General features: G+C 39.9%; 1 protein-coding gene across 8 annotated transcripts in view; it reads right to left on the bottom strand.

Moving 5' to 3' along the window:
* The window catches only part of pcnx1 (pecanex 1), a 37,508-nt gene that overhangs the window by 2,988 nt on the left and 14,160 nt on the right, over nt 1-20,360 (bottom strand). For 2 of the 8 annotated variants that reach the window (XM_014409800.4, XM_004539953.6), the window contains exons 8-31: nt 18,841-19,034; nt 17,264-17,357; nt 16,513-16,570; nt 15,185-15,417; nt 10,201-10,354; nt 9,926-9,958; nt 8,793-8,964; nt 7,809-7,919; nt 7,511-7,602; nt 6,232-6,341; nt 5,762-5,867; nt 5,556-5,648; nt 5,235-5,385; nt 4,979-5,120; nt 4,678-4,855; nt 4,417-4,525; nt 4,106-4,235; nt 3,963-4,021; nt 3,571-3,786; nt 1,625-1,878; nt 1,307-1,537; nt 802-902; nt 391-541; nt 56-286 (exon numbers count right to left, since the gene is read on the bottom strand). In XM_014409800.4, coding sequence (XP_014265286.2) covers nt 56-286; nt 391-541; nt 802-902; nt 1,307-1,537; nt 1,625-1,878; nt 3,571-3,786; nt 3,963-4,021; nt 4,106-4,235; nt 4,417-4,525; nt 4,678-4,855; nt 4,979-5,120; nt 5,235-5,385; nt 5,556-5,648; nt 5,762-5,867; nt 6,232-6,341; nt 7,511-7,602; nt 7,809-7,919; nt 8,793-8,964; nt 9,926-9,958; nt 10,201-10,354; nt 15,185-15,417; nt 16,513-16,570; nt 17,264-17,357; nt 18,841-19,034 — 3,403 coding nt within the window. Of the gene's footprint in view, nt 1-55; nt 287-390; nt 542-801; nt 903-1,306; nt 1,538-1,624; nt 1,879-3,570; nt 3,787-3,962; nt 4,022-4,105; nt 4,236-4,416; nt 4,526-4,677; nt 4,856-4,978; nt 5,121-5,234; nt 5,386-5,555; nt 5,649-5,761; nt 5,868-6,231; nt 6,342-7,510; nt 7,603-7,808; nt 7,920-8,792; nt 8,965-9,925; nt 9,959-10,200; nt 10,355-15,184; nt 15,418-16,479; nt 16,571-17,263; nt 17,358-18,840; nt 19,035-20,360 lie in introns of all 8 variants that reach the window. The other 6 variants (XM_014409797.4, XM_014409798.4, XM_014409799.4 and 3 more) reach the window with 6 other exon arrangements.

Raw genomic sequence — 20,360 nt, 5'->3', positions numbered from 1 at the left:
GAGTGAGTGTCATTAAACCGTTCTGTGCAGTCTGTTGACTCTGTTGCAGACCCACCTTGATAACCCGGAAGCTGAGGTATCGCCTATTGAGCATTATAATTTTATACTCGTTGGTTCCTTCGTCCAGGACGTGGCGCAGAGCTAGGAGCGACGGGGCGTTTGACAGAACGGCACTCCTCCAGGCAGGGTCCCCTTCGTGAGCGATGACCAGGTTCTGCTGGTGAGAGGAGATGGCCTCGAAAAGAACTGCTGGCTCATCGTACTCGTCGGGGGACGTGAAGTGGTCCTGAGAGGGAAAAAAAAAAAGTTGAGAAGATAAAGTTGAGTATAGGGTTTAGGACAGTTTTTGTCTCAGTAGGGGGCTCAGTGGGGCCACATTCAGGGTCTCACCTGGTGTAGTTTGAGAGAGATTCGGATACCAGGCACCACAACTTTCCTGAGCAGTTCCATGTCTGCAAAGATCCACTCATCTCGCACTGAAGAGATGCGAAAATCTCCTTTAAAAAGAGCATGAAGTCCATAAAGGAAAGACTCCAGATTGCTGTGATGAAAAGAAGAAGAAGAAGAAGGAGGAAAAAAAAAAAGATTAGTCGGTACTCTTTATCTGGCTCACACAGACAGAGAGAAAATAGGAAAAGACAATGAGTGCATTTATGCTTAGAAAGATGTGCTTTTGAAAGCTAAACAGGAAAACTACAGGAACAATTGTCACAACAAGTCAACCTCCTGTTACTGTTTACTCTCAGTTCATGACACATTTGAACTCCTTCACTCACAATACAATAACAATTACTAAATAACCTGGACATATGATGGGCTGCAGTTCCCAGAGCTCTCCTTCCCAGCACGCACAGTCCAAAGCAGAGCAGCACCAGAGGTGAGTCTTTCTCACTGTCCAGTGGCTACAATCCAAGCAAAACATGAAAGATTTTAGAGGGCAGCTTTTATCTCCAAATACAGATATTTTCAACATGTCTCTGTGATCCCCCACATAGTTTTTTATTTAAAAAAAAAAAACAACCCCCCATATCATCTGACAACAACTGACGCAAATACAGGACCCCTTTGGGCAGTAACAAGATGCAATGACTTTTTAAAGAGTGATTAAAATCAAACTGCTCAAGGGATTTAAAGTCTTTGAAGATCTTAAGTTGCCACTGTCATGCTATTAGAATATTTTTTTATTTATTGTGACAATGCAATGAAATATGCTTTGCTTGTACAGCTGGGGGGGAAAAAGACCAATAGCCTGCTGCAATTTGGGGGACAATAACTGTTCCACAAGCAGAATTGAAGGCCTTATTACCTTGACCCTTCGGGAGTTGCAGTACTGGATCCAGCCCAGATAGACACCACAGAAACTGTCCCTGGAGATGCCCGCAAGCCGGTGGTCATAGTCCTCATCAATGTTGGGATTGAAAGTGGGATCCAGATCGACATAGTTCCTCTCTCCACATCCCCGCAGGCCATCTTTCATGGTCTCATTGGCCAGCCATTCCTCCAGTTTAGGAGAAGCAACTACATAGTAGATGATACCCTGAGCACAGAAAGGGATGATGCATTTAGAACTTTTAGAAATCCCACACTGCACTAAAACATTCTTCTCTCGTGTCATCCCACAAACCTTGACATAGTAGGTGGTGAGGATGCGGCGTAGATCGAACACCTGCAGCATGGAGGCAGCGCTGTTATCAGTGATGCTGTAGCCCTCCAGAACATATTTGGTGACCAGCACCTCCCACGCCAGCCAGCGCTGCCCAAAGGCAGCATTAAAGGATAGGATGTGAGGGAGATGGCCTGGCTCGCAGCAGCAGCAGCCCTCATCTTCCTCCACCCCTTCAGTGATGGCTTCGACTTCCCTCTGTTGGCAGTAAGTTCCTGTGGAGGAAAAGTCAGCATGTTATTGATGCTGTGTGGGACACAGGTCCGTTCCAGTTCAGTCCGGTAAAGTGCAACGAGTGAGAGAATCGTGATTATCATTAATAGTTCAACCTATAATTTTCTGTTAACTAACTCGTTGATTAATCACTTTATCATTGGAGCTTTAATCCAATAAACCGACAGAAGGAAGATGCTCTGTAATAAACACAAAGCTGCTGACAGAAACTGGTGATGAGTGTCATGCTTTGGGGTGTGCCTCCAATTCTATAAAACGTTTACTCCGTCACATGTTCTCAGCTAATGTTTCAGCAGGTTTATTTGCAGCACAAAGCTTCAGGCTGAATAAAACAAAGTCACGCTGATGATAAAGCACGACCAGGTGTGTTTGGGAAGGAGATAAGAATGACTAAACAAATACAGTGGAATGCCACTGATGAAATATCTCAAGTAGTACTTGTAAATAATTCTCAGGGTTTAGTTTGACCTCCTTAAAAAAAAAGAAACAAAAAACAAAACAAGTGCACAAATATGAATGGAGATTGAAACTGGAGATCTATGAAATGCCAAACACACTTGAAAGCCAATACGTGTCACATTTATTTTGCTCTATGGCAGATCTACGATGGGAACTGGCTTCACAATTTTAAAGTTAACTTTGTGCTGCTACACTACATGGACAAACATACTGGGCCACCTACACATTACTCCTACAGGAAGTGTTTGGCCTTGGAAACTCATGTCATGAAGCTCCTTGTCCACAGTTTTCATGCTGATCGTAATGGAAGAGGAGGTTTGGAGCTCTGCAGTTACTGAGTCAGCACAGCGTTTGCAACTTTTACACATTACATGCCTCAGCGACCCCACCCTGTAACTTCATGTCATCAATTCATGGCTGAGTTGCTGTGGTTCTTGCACGGTTCCCCTTTGCAATAATACACTTACAGTTGATTGTAGAAAATCCAGGAGGGAAGAACTTTCACAAAATGATTTGCTGCAGCAGTGACGTCCTTCTACAGTACCATACTTGAAACCAGTGAGTTCTTTAGAATGACCCACAAACGTTTGTTAAGACAGATGGCTAGGTGCTTAATATTATACACTTATGGCCATGGGACTGAAAAGGCCTGAATTATAAGATTAAGAGGTGTGGGACAATACTTTTGTTCATGTGGAAATATAAAAATCTTGTAAATAACAGAGGTCAGACCAGACAAAATAATAATTACACAAAGAATATAAAGAATATGTTGACACAGCTGTCCAAGCTCTAAAACTAACTGAACGATACATACAGCCTGTTTAGTGTGAAGAGTAAAAGGAGAGATGTGATATGGGCCACAGGTCTGACCTGACACTTGAAAATAATGTTTAATGAGGTACACTAAAAAGTCATAAAATACATTTTTACAAACACTTACAAAACGTTAGACCACATGATCTTGGTTAGGTTGACAAGACCCCAATAAGGTTACGTTTGAAGATTGTTTATAATATTTTAGTCACTTGGGATTCTACTTGGAAACAAATAAGACTGATCATATTAGCTGTAGTGAAACACCTGTTTTCTGAATTTCTTTTAACCTTCAGTTCTTGCACTACAACGCATTTGTTAATAATTAATTGTCATTAATTAGTGACTGAATTCCTGCAACAGCTGGTTCAACACTTTTTACAAATGGATCTCCTCACCTCTGAACTCCAGCCCTCGAAGCTGAAAGGTAACAAGGCCGTTACCAATTTCTATGAGGTGCACCAACGCGTTCAGGTAGTCAGAAGCCAAAATGAAACAGTCCCCGGTGCTGAAGTTTCCCCAGCGGCCCAAGAGGAGGTCTCCACAGAGGCTGTGCTGCAGGGAGCGGGTCAGGTGCTCATAGAAGATGGAGTTCAAATTGTTGTCGTCAGAGCCTGAGGACAGATGAAGGAAGGAGTAAAGTACATTAATAAATCACACGTCACTGCTTTATTGTGTAACCAGTGTGATCACTAGGACACAATGAGGATTTAAGTCTGCCCCAATTAAATATCAACATTTAAGCAAGCAATTCTCTGGTTACAGTTTTAACCAAAAGACATGTCGTCACCTGGATTTCTGTCCAACTGAGAGGCCAGTCGAGTGTTTGAGTGATCCACTCTTTTAGTGCTGCAAGAAAACGGAAAAGAGCAACACATTTTAGAAGTGCAAGAAAGTGTCAGAAAAATGTTTAAAAACAAAAAAACTCTTCACTTGTAGTCTCTCTCCCAGAACTTGACAGGACGGACATAAGAAGTGATGAAAATGGCGCTGCCCAGAAAGGGATTGAGGGGGGTGGAGAAGATTGCTGACACTACAGCCTGGACAAACAGCATGGCAGAGTCTGATGAGGCCTCAGGTCAAGGTCATTTGACAACTTGCTACAAGAAAAACTACAGCCTCAAAAAACAAAACACTTAACATGTTATAACAGGAAGAATTTACTGCAGTGCTGCAGACCAACATAAGAAACTGCTGACTCAGTCTATAGTATGCTGTGATAAGAGACAGCAGTGAAAGGATACGAGGCACGGCAAAGGGCTGAGCAAAGGCGTGGAAGGCTGAACCCCACGTGATCTGCCAGGGGGCGATGTAGGTGTAAACAAAGTGCAGCTTATAGAACAGCTCCCACATCTTAAAAAAACAAAACAAAACAACCCCCCCCCCAGAAAGAAACAGTCAAGAAACCAGTAATATGAATCATCCACCTGTGATATGATATGTATGCATGTGTCTTGCAGTTAATCAGAATATTCACTCAAATAATTTAAATACATTTCTCTCACCTTGCTGAAAATGATAGACATCAGGAAGAGGTCAAGCAACAGCGTCTCTGACAGTTGACGGTAGTCAAAGGTGAAGAAGAGGACAGTGAAGAGGATCGTCACATACTGGTAGGTAGGACTGCTGTAGCAGGAGCGAAGCAGTTTCAGGCCTGCCACTGTGATCATCAGTGCGCCGATTCTGGAGCAACAGCAAAGAACATTTTTTGTTTTGTTTAAGTACCACGCATTCAAACTTGCATCACTCTAAAAAGCTGATAGAAATCAGAGAAAGAGTCACAAAGAGAAACAACGGAGTCCTCACTCGGTGTCGAGTCTTTTCGGGCTGGCCAGCTCTCTGGCGCTGCCGCTGAGCTCGTTGAGAATAACGAGTGGATAGAGAACGTTCTTTTCCACAAACAGCAGCCACACGTGCAGCTTTTCAAACCACATTACATGTGCTGCATCTGACAAAAGAGAGGAAGAGCATTTGAGATGATGAAGAAAATGAAGAAAGAAAAAGACTAAATAAAAATTATTTTTCTGATTTCCCCCATGTGACTCAAATTCACTGTACTTACCCCTGACTTCAAACTGGTAGTACTCCTTGTTTTTTAAAAGAGGGTGAGAGAAGCAGTACCAGGGTAGCTGCTTGCGAACTTGAGGCAGCAGGTAGTGGGTGAGCAACCCCACCGTCCCCAGCAGAGCATACAGGACATAACTGAGGAAAGGCTGCGGGAACACAGAGATGCAATAATGCTTACAGTTTGTGTTTGCTGGTTTTAAGAACAAGAAAAAATAACTGCATGGATCATCATGAGTGTTAAAAGAATATATAATGTAACAATACAGCACACATTACATTTGATTTTCTGTATTCAAAACCAAAGAAATGACTGTACCTGCAGCGCTATGAATACTGTGCTAACGTGGATGGCGAAGTAAAGGACAGCAATGACCACACAGACGATCAGGTCGGACTGCAAACGCTCATTCTAAAACATTTGAAAAGAAACACTTAAGGGATCAAAGAAACAAAAAAAACTATTTTAGACTGAAAATTAGAACTGTGCAACAATTTTAACAACTAAAATTGATGTATACTCACCACTGAAGACCTAAGTTTCTCTGGCAGAGGGTCCTGGACCTCTGACAGGGGGTCTTCTGGATTTTTGTCTCTTAAATTGGGTAAAATCTTGGACTGTACCAGTGAGCTGTAAATCAAAGAGACGAAAATATTACCGGTTTGAAGGCCATCAACCTCCTGTGAGGGATTATACAATCAGAAGGATCGCAGAGTCAACATCTGTTAACACAACTATTTGGTGAAGCAGTGTTAAGCTATTTGAACTGATTTCAGGAAATCCATATCTAAGATAATCCACAGAATATGTTTGAGTAGAAAGTTCACACTTAACTCTTAACGGATGAAGCAGTTAATGGAAAATCCTTATTTGAACCAGATAAGGCATTTTCACCCATCCAACCATTAGGACCAGTTTTGGTTTTAAAAATCATGTAATATGTGAATTTTGCTTTAATACAAATCAAAGCTGTGGTGCATGTCTGTAAACTTACAGGAGGACAGAGGGGTCACTGCTCTGCCGGCTCAGGTGGTAAGACACTGCCACCAAGAGGCCACAGAATACAGAAAATAGCACAGGGATGTGATGAGGCTCCCAGGTCTCCTGAAACACAGTATCAAGGATTTAACACACTTCTGGGTGTCTGACCTTATGTTGCTGGTATATTTACACATACAGTTTGTTCATGTAGATGCCTGATGTTTCCAAAACTACTGGATGGACTACCATGAAACAGTCCAAGACGAATCCTGACAATAGCTTCTTTTCAATATGCTAAATTATGGTTCTGTGTATCCTCTATCCTGCCATGACCCACAAATCTCTTCCTCCAACATTATGACAGATCTTTTAGCAGATTAAAAAGAACATAGAGAAGAGGCTTCTGGAGAAGCTAGGAGTGAGCAAGAACAAATGTAGCCTATATGTGGCATAGACTACATCTGCATAATTTTAAATGTTGCTCTTCCACATGTGATGCAGCTTATTCCCACGAGGCTTACTTTGTAGTGCTATGGATAAAGACCAGCAGCCAGTATAACAGAACATAGCGACATAGGGAGAGTCTCTATACCTTCTTGTTTCATGTGTTAAATCTAACACGTTTGCAATGTGGTTTGGCATCACGGAAAGCAACAGTTAGTCTTATTTTTTATTTTTATATTTAACACCCACACCTTTATGTAGTTAGGTATACTGTACAGTAATACTTTACTTATATATGTGAATAAAAAATACGTTTTATGGACATTTGTACTTAACCGTTTTAAAGGTAATTCAGATGTGCAAAACATCAATACAACGATTAAAACTGATGCTATACGAGTAAGAACTCGTATAGCTCATAACAACTCAACTATGGATGTGTCTCTTCATCACATCTCTCTCCCATCCTCACCGGGAGGACGAGAAGCAAGTGAGGGAAGCGAGGAGACATGGAGAATTAAAGGATAATGAATTAGGACAATAAATATCAAGTAGTGTATCCTGGTGATTCCACAATAAATTCTCTACTGCAAACTGAGCATCACAGTTTTTAGTGTCGAGTGATGTTGACAACAACTAGTTGGACTGAAATTCGACACAATCATTCATGTTTTCCTCAAACGCCAAGAACAAGAATCAGGTACTTCTTATTTTTTCCATTTATTGTCACCACCTCAACAAAATACGTTTTTTTTTGTATTTTTAACATTATAGATCAAGAATACACTCCTCCTTGAGCGTCACTTGCACTTTGTGTTTAGTCGTTATTAGGCATTGTTTGCGTTCACCTTCAGAGCTCCGTAGCAGAAGCCGTAAAGCAGAGCGACAGTGACGATGCTGCGCAGGATGCTGTACAGTGCTGACAGAAGGCTTGTAGAGGCTGCAAAGGGAACAGGGAGGATGCCAGCAATGAGAGCACTCAAACTGACAGCAACAAGGGCAGGCAGAATTGAAATCAGCACAGTGGCCTCTTATGATGCCTGGTATATCATAATGTATAAGGTAAAGCAACGTGGATAAGTGGCTGACGTCTGTAGAGGTCAAAGTCACCCCTGCAGAAAAGTTGTGTATCTAAAAGTTACTCACCATTGCCCCCGAACACATGGATGTCCAGCTGCTCGAAGAGATACATGACGAACGTGTTGACTTGTGGCAGCAGCCCCACAAAGAAGATGATGGGAAAACACAGAGTAAAGACTGCAGGGAGAAGCAAGCAAAGCAAAATTAAACACATTTATCATCCTATAATTCTGTAATTTGCAGGAATCACCTTTCACACACAGGAAACAATACCCTGAGGCTCACTTCAAATATTACTGGTTCCTAATAGTGTACAGCAACGTCTCCAAAGACAATGCAGCAATAATTATTGATTATGGGTTGATGAAAGGAGCATTTAATATCTATATAAACCAAAAGAAAAATTTTGTTTTTAGTAGAGATTTGTTGCTCACACACAGTCTGCACTTTATGACTGTTGCAAAATCAATGGATCAGATCCCAGAAACCTATTTCATACATCTTATTAATGGTGGCAAACGTTAGAACCATTTGGATTACTTTAGAGATTTCTGAACTCGGGCTATTTTGTCAGTGCTTCCATAGTTTAAAACACTTTCAACATCTCATGATAGCTGCTGGGTTGTTTGGTTATTACTGCTCACACCAGGAATTCTACATCAGATGAGTCCTGAAATTTAACTCTTAATATTCTCAATAAATTTTTCCAAAAATGCTTTTGTCAGCTTTGAAAGTTCCTTATTTAGTCATTAATATTTTATCAGATAAAGTGCTTATGGCCACTTGCAGGATAAGCAAACTTTTTAGGGCCCTTAATATGTTTACTTATAACTTTTAAAGCATTTCCTGGCCTGGATTCAGCCTCCAGCTTTTGCACACATACACACCCAAACTGTGCTGCTCAAAGTTGTCTTGCTACGTCACCCCCTTTCATTAAATCACTTCTAAAACATCCAGGATTTAGCATTTTGGCATGTTTCTCTTTGACTTTCCTTTAAACACTGATTGTTATTCACAGAGTACAAAGAAGTAACAAGGTAGTGTACTCACCTATGACGAGGTCCCTGGCAGAGGTGAGCACCAGGGAGCTGGTGAGTGCGACTCCATACAGGGTGAAGCGAGAGGAAGTGGTCCGCAGGCTGCTGTAGTGGAGAAGCCAAATGAGGCCACAGCACAGGCAGAAATAGACAGGCCGGCTGTATGCTATGATACGATTATGGCCCTGCAGGGACAAGGGTATGAGGATACAAATGGATCATTAAAGAAACATTTTTTTTGTGGTTCAATATAGCTCAGTAAGACATACCCTGTGTATTAAAATAAGAAAAAAAGGAGAGAAATCCTAATGTTTTACATTTTTCTTTCTAAATAACAATTGTCTGTTGTCATAGTATTTATTAAGCAAGATAAAAAGCCATAATGCTAGCGTGCGCACTTGTTTTAAACCTTGGATAACAGCAAAAAACAGTAACTGCCAAGTGTAATACAACAATCATTCTAACAATCGTTCTTTAAAGGCATCAGTGTTATATCAGCCCCATGGAGAGTGACACAGGTATAAACAGAAATAGTATCAAGTGTAAGGTTTCACAGGAGAAGGAGGATGCATATCTGCAGCGTGCAGGTTGCAACCCAAGAGGCTATAAGATGTCCTGCTTTTCTACTCTGGGAGGCAGCGACAGCTCACGCACCACCAATCAGATTAAAAAGACTTTTTTTTTTATCTCCCCACCCCGAAATGTCGAGAAATGGGAAGGAATAAAGTCCTTGAGGTGAGATGAGAGGACACCCAGGGGGAAAGAGAGAGAGAGAGAGAGAGAGACAGAGACAAAGAGTAAGAGAGTGAGCTGTGGTCTAAACTCTGACCAGCTATTTAAAGCTTGTGCCTGCAGCTGAGTATGAGCTGCATTAATAAAAGACGCCGTTTCAGAGCAGGCCACTGACACAAGGGAGGGAGGAACACCCAGGCTCATAAGGAAGGGGTGGGGGGTGGGGGTGGAGCAGCATCAACTTTCAGGACCACAACAAAGCAACAAAAAGCTGCTGAATAATAACTACAGAGCTTCAAAGTACTACTGACTTTCTACTTTTTCTACTTCTTATATAAAATCCATTTAATATCTTGTTTTGATGTCATTTCTCAATAAGTCTCCCTGTTCTAATGATTTGCAAATGACACTTACATGACGAGGGGAAGAGGAGTCTGGTTGAACACTCTGTCGATAAAGAAAGGCACAATTAAAATGATAATGTTGACATACCTCGTACGAACATGTTATTACAAACTCTCCTAAGTAAAGAAATAAATCATTTTTATTTTTGCACCAGCTATTCCCTTAAAGGCATAACAAACCTCTGCAGGCATGCCTAACACATTTTGCAGCTTTTAAACTGCTTCTTTGCAGCAGTGCTCCTCTGTTGCACTTTAAGGTTGAGTCCTGTACACCCAGCTACTCACCTTTAGTAAGGAATACTGGCAGCTTGCAATGACGAGGCAGAACTGAAAGACCCAGATATCAGTGAAGAAGCCGTGAACCAGCAGCACGGAACCCAGAAAGGCCACAAGGACAGCCAGCACCACTGCCAACACATTCTCTAAAACCTCACGGTTCCTGTAACAATTGGGAAAAAGTCAATTCAAAAATTATTTGGAAGATTTAACAGAGAAGAAAAAAAAACTGTTCCAAAGACTGGGATCAACAAATAAATAATGTCAACAGCTCTCCATTTAAACTGGCAGCATGTGGTGATGGGTCAGCAAACTGGAGCGACTTAGGAGGATAATATTGACTGCAGAGATCCACGTGGTGCTTTAAAAAAACAACAAATTAAAAATCAATTCTTTCACTGCCAACTGTGGTTATTCTTCTTGCTGCTGTTGAGAAGCTTACAGCTAGACAAGTCTGACTGAGTAACTCCCACATAGAGATAATTACAGGCAAGTGATAGAAAGCAGAGACTCCAAATCCCCAAGCAAGATGAATGATTTTATTTTCAAAGACTTAACAATGTGGCTGATGTTCTTGCTGAATCCAGAAACAGAAACAGAATTGACAACAGTGCTGTGCAAAAGTCCTGAGCTATCCTGTTTTTGAAGAAGAAAGAAAAAGAACAAAAACTCTCTTAGGCATGCATTCTTAAGGTCTGGGTTCTGGGGAAGCCAGTCCATGACCAAAGGTGTTGCATTGTGTGTTTTTCCATCCAGGTATGCTTTTAGTGCCCTGGCAGTATGTTTGGGATAATTGTCATGATGAAAAATGAAGCTGCTGCCAAAAGCTAATCAAGGTTAACCCTTTCTTCTCTTTTCTGATCAGAGCCATTTCTGTCTGGCCTCCTTCCAGAACATAATCAATGGGTTACTGAGGGTGATCTCTGCCTGTACAGCTTACTACAGCTACACTTGGGAAAAACTTCAAACATAGTCTTCATTGATAGATATTGAGGTGTCATAACTTGTCATTAGGGAATGGGGTTGTCGTCAAATATCATCTTTATCGCAGGAAGGCCTCTTAGTTTTTACTTTCGTCCTCAAATTGTACAATTTGTTTTCTCAAATTTCTCAGGGCTACACTGCACACCATGCTGAGACATGTTACTTTTTGGCTGATCCCCTTTTTGGTGCAAAAATACAAATTTATGCCTGTAATCTGTGCTGTATTTGACATTTTGCATAGATTTAACTAAAGACAAGGGAAGAAATCGTGTGTTTTTGATACAGACTGCTAATAACAAAGTACCAAAATACAATTTAAAATTTGTTCTCTGTTATGTAAACACACACAATGCTTGAATGATTCAGAGGTCAATGTTAATTGGCTTTAAAAAATAAAAATAAAAACGTGAAGTGAAAAGGATCCCATGTCCAAAGAAAAACTTTGAACGACCTTCAGAAAGCCTGGAGAGCTATTCCTCAATTCAACTTTGGAAACAAAATATAAAGAAATAAGGTGTGGCTCAGGACTTTGGCTCAGGACTTTAGCACAGTACTGTCGATTACCATAACAGCTTTTGAGTTTACTATTTGAAGACAAGACTTTTGCAGGAAACTGCTAAACAAAAATGCTTACGACAGAAACTTAATATCTAACATCCTAAAATGTTCACAACAAAAGCTGACAGCAGTATAAAGCCAATGTAATCAACACAAATTAAAAATTACGGCAAACAAAACAAACAAAGCGATCCCACCAAGCTGTTGCTACAAAATGTTTCACAACAAAAGCACTGTTAATAAGCAGGGATTGAACGATCTGATATACAGTATCGGCCCAGTAATGACCTAATTTACTGGATCGGATATCGGGGAGAAATAAAAAATAAATAAATAACCCAATCCACTAAATATCACAAAAGCGCCTCACAAAACTTGCGACATGGTATAACCCAGGTCATGACCTTAGCACGATGGAGGAGTGTGCGTCACGTGATTGCGTGGCTAGCGTGTGCGAGATCAACTTAAAAAAAAAGTTCATCTCTGAATGTTTGGAAAGCATTCCCATGTTAAGCTTAACAACCAATATCTGGAGCTCGGACGTCTGTCCGATGTCATTGCTAAGTCTGACTGTACAATGGTACTGTACAATAACAAATGCGTTATTACAAGAATGTTTTTTAGTTGTTTTTTTAGGGTTTGGGCAGCTACTGCCTTTGTCTGCTAATAGTGCACTTCATTTGTTTTTCAGAACCAAAAGGGTTTTTGAAATTTGCACTTTTAATTTCTTGAATATTACTTTATATACTTAGATTTAAAGTTCTGCATAAAGCTGCCCACTTTCAGGATGGATGTTTGGATGCCGGTGACAGATAAATGGTGCTAAAGTTTAAATAAAAAGATCAGTATTGCTGGACTGAGATATATTTTGGGTGCAGTGTATTTCTTGCATTCAAGTATAATAGCTTTAGCTAGAATAGCTTTACTGCTTTGTCCTCTTAAATTTGTATATGAACTAATACAAAATGCAGCAACACATAAAAACAAACAAACAGTTAAAAAATAGACTATAACAGATTCATATCAGTATCAGGAGATATCCAAATTTATGATATTGGTATCTTGCCATCTCTATTATTAAGTAAAAACTCTGATCTAAAATTGTTACATGAGGTGTAGCAGCCTGAGAGGTCATGTCGGTGAGGATCTGGGTGTGCTTTAGCAAAGCTTATGCTATGACCATAATGATTCACTCCAAGCTTGTTCAGACATTTTTACAGTTTGTTTGCACATGCTGTGTTTCATTTACCTTTGCATTAAATTAGCAAAGGTCATCCCTGTCTTAGTGGAAACAGGTGTGGTAGGTGCAATACTCTGCTTAACCGTAAAACACAAGCTAACCTGTTGATCTCTTTGAGTAGTGAATGTAATGCTGTAATTCTGACTGGACAATGGAGAGCAGATTGTAGTTTTGTTTGTTTGTTTCAATTAAAGGCTTCTTGTGTGATTTAAATAAAGGCCTGTTTTTTTGTATTTTGGACTAGTAAACCTCAGCTAATAATGCACAGATAGATGTTTTTGCAAGCTGAGACAATTTCAGGTATACACTTATAAAGCAAAGTAACATCAAAAATTATTTCTATTGAATTTCACTTTATTCTTCAAAAGCAGGCACAAAATATCCTGCAATGGGTGACATTTAAGGAAAATTTATACATGTATGTGCTAGAGATGGACCGATCCGATATTACGTATCGGTCCGATACTGACCTAAATTACTGGATCGGATATCGGAGAAAAATAAAAAATGTAATCCGATCCATTAAATATCACGAAAGCACCTCACAAAATTTGCAACACGCCGTAACTCACCTCAGAACGTTAGCATGTCGGAGCAGTATGCATCACGTGATAGAGCGGCTGTGGCATGCGGGACCTGTGGTCTGGATAGCATTTGGAGCTTCGCTAGCAACCTGGCATTTCATCTCCGACAAAGTTATCCCCGAGAGAAGTAAAGCAAGTGTGTAAGTCCATCTCTGAATGTTTGTAAAGCATTCCTGCGTTAAGCTTAACGAGCGACTGCCTCTCGCTCTCCGGCTGCTACTTCAATCGTGAAACTGCTTAAATGATCAGCTGATCGGCTTTTCTGTCGCGAGTCCGTCTTTGTTTTTGGCCCACTTTGCACCAGAAAGAGGAAACCAGCGGCTGAACAACAGCAGCACGTTTAAGCTTGATAAGCTGTTGTTAGAATTTATTTAATATTACTTTCTACACCAGGATCGTTTTCTACGTAGCTGACGCTGGTAACTGTGCAGGGGCGGATCTAGCAAAGTTTAGCCAGGGGGGCCGATAGGGCATTAACTGGGAAAAGGGGGCACAAAGACATACTTTTCTTTCTTATTCTCATTTAAAATGTCTAGCTTTTAATAAATAATTATCTGACACACAAAGTTTTAATTTGATGTAAAATGAATAGAAGTCAATTACTGTATATAGTGACTATTAAGTCTAATATATATACCCTAGTAAGCTATAGTACTTTTTCCTTTGGGAAGGTACCATCTGTGCAGTCTGCAATTTTGTTGAAGAAAGATGTTGAATCTATTTAATATTTCTTGAAAAATAATTGATTTCTGTGCATTTTTTTTCACACTTCATCAAATTAAGGTTGATTACGTCGATTAAGCATCATGAGGTGGAGTGTGAGGGGTGGTTCCCTATTTTTTATTTATTTATTTTTGTTGTTGCTGGGAGTTGGAACCCTATTAGTTAGGTTGCTTAATATTTACGCTAAGTACTCTTTAAAATACCAGAATAGGGAGGATGGTGTAGGTTTAAGTTTATTAGATTGATCAGTATTGCTGAACTATGAAATATTTTTTTTGTATACAGGTATAACAGAATAGCTTTAGTGTAGTTGTTGTTTTAAACTTGAGTATGAACTTGCAGACTTGCAAAATGCAGCAAGATATTTTAAAAAACAGTTTTGTTGATTAAAAAACACTATATCGGATTCATATCGGTATCGGCAGATATCCAAATTTATGATATCGGTATCGGTATCGGACATAAAAAAGTGGTATCGTGCCATCTCTAGTATGTGCTTGAAATACAGTTAGGTAGTTCTTAAGGAGCCGAATGCTCTAGGAGAAATGTCAGTCTCAAACTAGGGGATCTCTTTTCGTTCATTAGTCAGACACTGCTGCAACCCACTTGGCCTGCTTTTTAATTTAATTGGAACTGATTAAATAAATGGCTCATGCTGTGATAGGCAGACATTTCATAAAAAGAAATATCAATTTTCTAAATAATCTAATTTATCTAAAAAACAAACCGGTTTTCTAGTAGAAAAGTTCTAGACAAGTCCAACATTCAGTATTTTTGAGTCCGACTAAATTGTGATGAAGTATGCACGTGACACACCGAATTTAAAATTTGCATTGAGGTCACCAATGGTGCTTTGTAAAAATAAAGCTGAAGCAGATGGAAATGACCTGATGTGAAGCCCTACCTGTCGAACAGCGCCAGCAGGGTAAGTCGGTCAAAGTGCAGGCCGACCCACAGGTAGGGGAGAAGCCACAGACGGTAGTACTGCTTCGCTTTCCCAGCTGCAGCAGAGCCCGCAGGATCCTCTTGTCCCAGTGGTGCATCCTGAAGCTCCGGACTCAGATCTCCGTCCTGCTGTTCCAGCAGCTCTGGGTCCATAGTCAGCAGACGGTTCAAACGGATCTGAGGGAGGGAGATCTATCCCACAATCAGACAAATGTCCAAAAGACATGATTTGGAATAAAGAAGAAATTGATTACATTACAACAAGATAAAGAGATCATATAGGAGTAATAATAAAGCTTTAACAGCATTAAACATTTTCTTTTAGTACAATTAAATATTTGATTTTGACACAGGTCAAAGCTTGCACCATCACATCCCGTTCACTCTTCAAACCCTATGAGCCCTTGTTGCATACTTGGTTAGACAACACCACTGAAGACATCTTTGTTGCATATTGGCAAAAGAAGCAGAGCACATACAGTACTTTGCAAAAGTCTGTAGCCACCCTTCCCCTGTGTCTTTATGTTTGGCTCTCAAAGAGCCAGACCTTTTAAGTCTTCTTTAGCAATAACTTTTAGGCTTACATAAAAAGGCACCAATCTCAAAGGTTAAAGCAGTGTTGTGTCTACACATAACAAATAACTTAGCAAAGAGCCAATTTTAAAGTGTACCTTGAGACACCTGCCTGTTGCAAAATATACAGTTTGTTCCGGTTTCTTTAGTTAAATAGTTTAACAGACAGAAAATACTTTTTTGCAACAACAGGGTGAGTCCTAAAGAGCTATTTGCTGAAAATCTGGTAAGTGTCCTAAAAAAAATTTTTTTTAATAATGAAAACTGCAAAGGGAATGACAAAGAAAAGAAGTGGCAGGGTTAAAAACAACTAACAGCAGATGAACACTATCTCAAAGTCTTTAGGAAATAAGAAAAACTCCAGCTGAGACCTGAGAAAAGATTTAACAGATGTATCTGTCCTTTCATTCATGGACTGTTTGGTGAAACCTTCTCAGATACATACTTGCCTAAGGGTTGTTAGAATTACGTAAACAGTTTTTTTTTCTTCTTATGTACTGAATTTGCACACATGTATCAAATTGTAAATTGCTTCACCTATTCCCCATTTCCTGAGCAAAACAAAGAAACGATAGGTGGCTTGAGAGTTTTGCACAGTACTGTATAACCACGTAAAACCATTTTAAACTGGTCAAGTAGACATTTGAGATGTGAAAGTCTCCTTTTTTTTCACAAACATACATGCCAAAAGGAGCTCACTGGTTGGGTACACACCAGGTCATGAGGGTAAAAGCGAACTGAGGTAGAACTGGAGAGGTGGGAGTCCGTATCCCTGCGGGGTATAAAGAAAATGAGAACACTGATGAAAGAAAAGCATCTGCTGCAATTACTGTATTAAACCATGATTCATTTCCTGATGACCTCAAACTAAATAGCCAATAGGCAATTTGCTGTGTTTTTGTACTGTACAGTCATGTTTTCCTTTTAAGCTAGGGTTCCATTAAAAATAACCGTTGGAGACATGACGAACTCACTGCAGCGACTAGCAAAACACTACAATCAAGAAAAGGTCAGCAAGCTAACTTGACAAAGTTAGTAATGTATTTATTTCAATTTAAATCAAGGTAAGTGATCCGATTTCAAAACTCAAAAAATGCTGACCAAGCAAAAATCATCAGGGCATGTGTTATGGTGTTTAAATCCTTCAAAGCTTAATGAGAAGATTAAGACTTCTTCTCTTTCAGTGGCATTTTGTTAAATGTGAAGCTACTGCCATCAGAAAGTTCTTGTATTTTATAACAATGGAAACCAGGGAAAAAGGTCTAGCATGGTACAGAAGAAAAGGTAACAGAATCCACCCACGAGAAACCTTAGAGGTACTGGTAGATGCTTTCGTTTAACCAATCATTTCGCAGCTCTTTAGAGAAAACTGATACCTCCTGATTAAAAACACAAAAAGCTCAGGGTTTGTATCCCGTCGTCTAAAAACCCACTACACAAATCAGGTGATCATTCTGATACTAACCATATGTTATTGGAGGCTCGTCTGGTTGCAGGTTCAAAATTGACCAGCGACATATCACATCCGCCAGCCTCATATAAAGAGGGAGTGAGCTTTCCTGGAGGCACACAACAAAAAGAAAGAGACGCAGAGTCAGTCCATGGAAATCACAAGCACAGAGTGGCGTCGTCTGTGGGAGTAATTTCATTAAATTACATGTTTATATGTGGAGAATTAGATGGATTTGACAATATTGCTGTATTCATCTGAGCTAATGTGATTATGCAGTGAAAGTGCCTCCTCCCAGTGGCTGTAGGCAAGTCACTCATTTCCTGCTCAGTCTTGACAAGTGGTCAGATTTTTCCTAATACATGTCTGTTGCTTCAGAGTAGTTTTACTGCACTTTTTTGTGATGAGGTACAAAACACCACCCAAAAATTACAGATGTACTAAGCCTTTCTATCAAATCCAAACCCTCCAGTATGAATCCACTGAATGTAATGGGTATTAAAAGTGTGGGGAAAACGCAATAAAAAAAAAAAAAAAAAAAGCCTAGCTAGACATTTAAAATATTTTACGTACATTTTCTGACTCTCAGTGATAGAAATTAGGATTCCAGCAAGACAAAAAAAAAAAAAAAAAAAAAAAAAAAAATCACTTTCAGGAATTTGTTACAACCCATTTCTATTGAAGTCCTTTCTGTTAAGGACCTGACCGTTTGTGCAACGCATATCCTCCTGAGAACCAAGTTAAAGAAAAATCTCTCAGTTTAACTTTTTTTTTTAGTCCACTACAGAGAACATAACGAATAGGCGGGATCTCAGGAGGACATGGCATGATGAAATTTTCTGAAAAATTTCGAAAGATAATATACTTCATCTAGTTGTTCACAGATGTTCCAAAAACCACATCTTCACTTGAGTATTCTTTGAATCACCTTCACATCTAGAGTACATAAAAACCTGCATCAGACCACTCTCAGTCTGTCCTATACAGACAAGACAACGGGACAAGTGTACACACACACACACACACACACACACACACACACAAACCATGCAGCATGTCACAAAAGTAATCTGCTTCTAGTTCAATTATGAGCAGGAGTAATAATCCATTCATCACTGGTTCTGGTGAAGAGTGCATGGCAGCCCCTACACAACCCCTTCTTTTCCTTGATGTAAGTGTTTAAATAGACATGCTTACGTATAGACATCTATACCAATCTGTTACAGTGCTGTCAGCATTGGGGTATGTGCTATGATGTGACCATAAGGTAACATTAATATCCAAGTAAGGTCAAGTATTAGCTACAGACCACAATATCACAGAGATAAATGGAGCATGGATAATGGTGCCAGGCTTTGACTGATTACAACAGTCCACCGACTGTGGAAAATAGTGCACTGCTATGACTGATGGCCATGGTCATATCTGCGACAACTCTTTGAGCAAATCCAAAATATCAAGCAGCAGCTTTCTAATCAAGCATGAGGAAAATACCACAAAATATAGGTCTTATGACAAAAATGACCAGATCTGTCACCTCTCCCCAAAGAAATTCTTTCCTAACTGCTCAGCTCTGTTCATGAACTCCCTACCGAAGTCCTCCTGCAAGCTGGTGGCACCAACAGTTGAGGCCTTGTCCTGAGAACCCTCCAGGTGTGCGCTTCCATTCCTGGCCAGCAGGGACGCGCTAGCGCTCAGCACTGTAACCTGGGACGAGGTTCTGGATGGCTGACTTTTCACCTGGGAAGTAGAAGGCTGGGAGGCCTGGTTGAGAGCCTCCTGAAGACTGTTGGGAGGAGAAGGGAAGAAGGGGAGGAAATGAGTGGTGGAGTCCAAGGGGTTGGTATTGCTGGCACATAACCTCAAAAGGTGAGCAGGATATGACGTGTAGTTTTCAAATGGTGGGATTTGATGCGGAGGCTACAGACTAATTTTTGCTCCTCACACAATAATCGTTTTTTGTGATGGTGTCAGACATGGTTTAGACTTGTGAATGAAGAAGTTATTTCTTATTGTTTCTCAAGTTACAATCATTTATAAAGCTGTGTACCTAACTCCATTCTTTTAATTCTTCTTAGGAAAAAAAATCTACTAAGACGTGAATGTCCTGTCAAACTTTAGATGGAGATTATCCTTAATGAAGCTGATAAATTCAGGCCTCTGATTACAACAACAGAAATCAGACTAATGAATGCAGACAATTCAGAGGATTTTCATCAAAATAATAAACTCAATTGCTTTCCCTTATAATGTTGGATTAAGAAAACTACCTGAGAAGGCAAAGGTGTCTAGTGCAGCATAAGTACATAAAGTAAAAATGTGCTGGAAGTGAAGGGACAGTGAAGGGTGGAGGAATCAGTGAAAGAGGGAATGATTTTGCAAGTTTATTGACCCCTGGCAGGCTGCACGCTTGCTTTTGTTGCTTAAGGCTCAGCATTTAGCAACGTGACCTTGTAAGATAGATTAAAGAAAACAGAGCTTTGCCTAGAGCACAAGTAAATGGGAGGGGGTTTAAAGAGACCTCGGAGGAACCTGATGTGCATCCACAGAAATATATCAGTGGAAGATTAACATATTTTTTCTTTGAGCATCGACACAACTGCTACTTTACATCTCTGAGTGGTTTTCTTCCTTTTAATCATTCTACAAACCGAGGAGTAACGGTTCATTTGTAGTATTCTGCAGGGAAGCATGGAGCACAGAAAAGATTAATACACTCCAGACAGTACTCTGATCTAATATAAAGGGTGCTAGAGACCTGCTGAGTTTGACACTTACTAAACTTGTGTAAAGATGTGATTTGCCCATGTAATAAAATGAATAAAATGTTGCATCAGGGATGTGATCGGGACAAGCCACAACATTGGAATTAAATTACATAAAGGCATTTTTTTTTTTTTTTAAAAAGAGCTTGAATTTAAAAGAAAAAGGTGGGGACATTAAAACATCTTTGTCCAGTGTGCTGAAAAACTGTCAAAACTGGGCTCTTAAAATCTAGAGAAGAGCAACTGGGAGTATCACAGATAATAAACAAACAAAATAAAAACATTCTATCGTCACATATTATTATTTTATCATGTCAGGAAATACTGCAGACCTAACCTGTGGCTTT

This window comes from Maylandia zebra, linkage group LG19 (assembly GCF_041146795.1).
Source record: "Maylandia zebra isolate NMK-2024a linkage group LG19, Mzebra_GT3a, whole genome shotgun sequence".
NCBI lineage: Eukaryota > Metazoa > Chordata > Actinopteri > Cichliformes > Cichlidae > Maylandia > Maylandia zebra.
The sequence above is the reverse complement of the archived record's forward strand: the minus strand, read 5'-3'. Positions and strand labels throughout refer to the sequence as shown.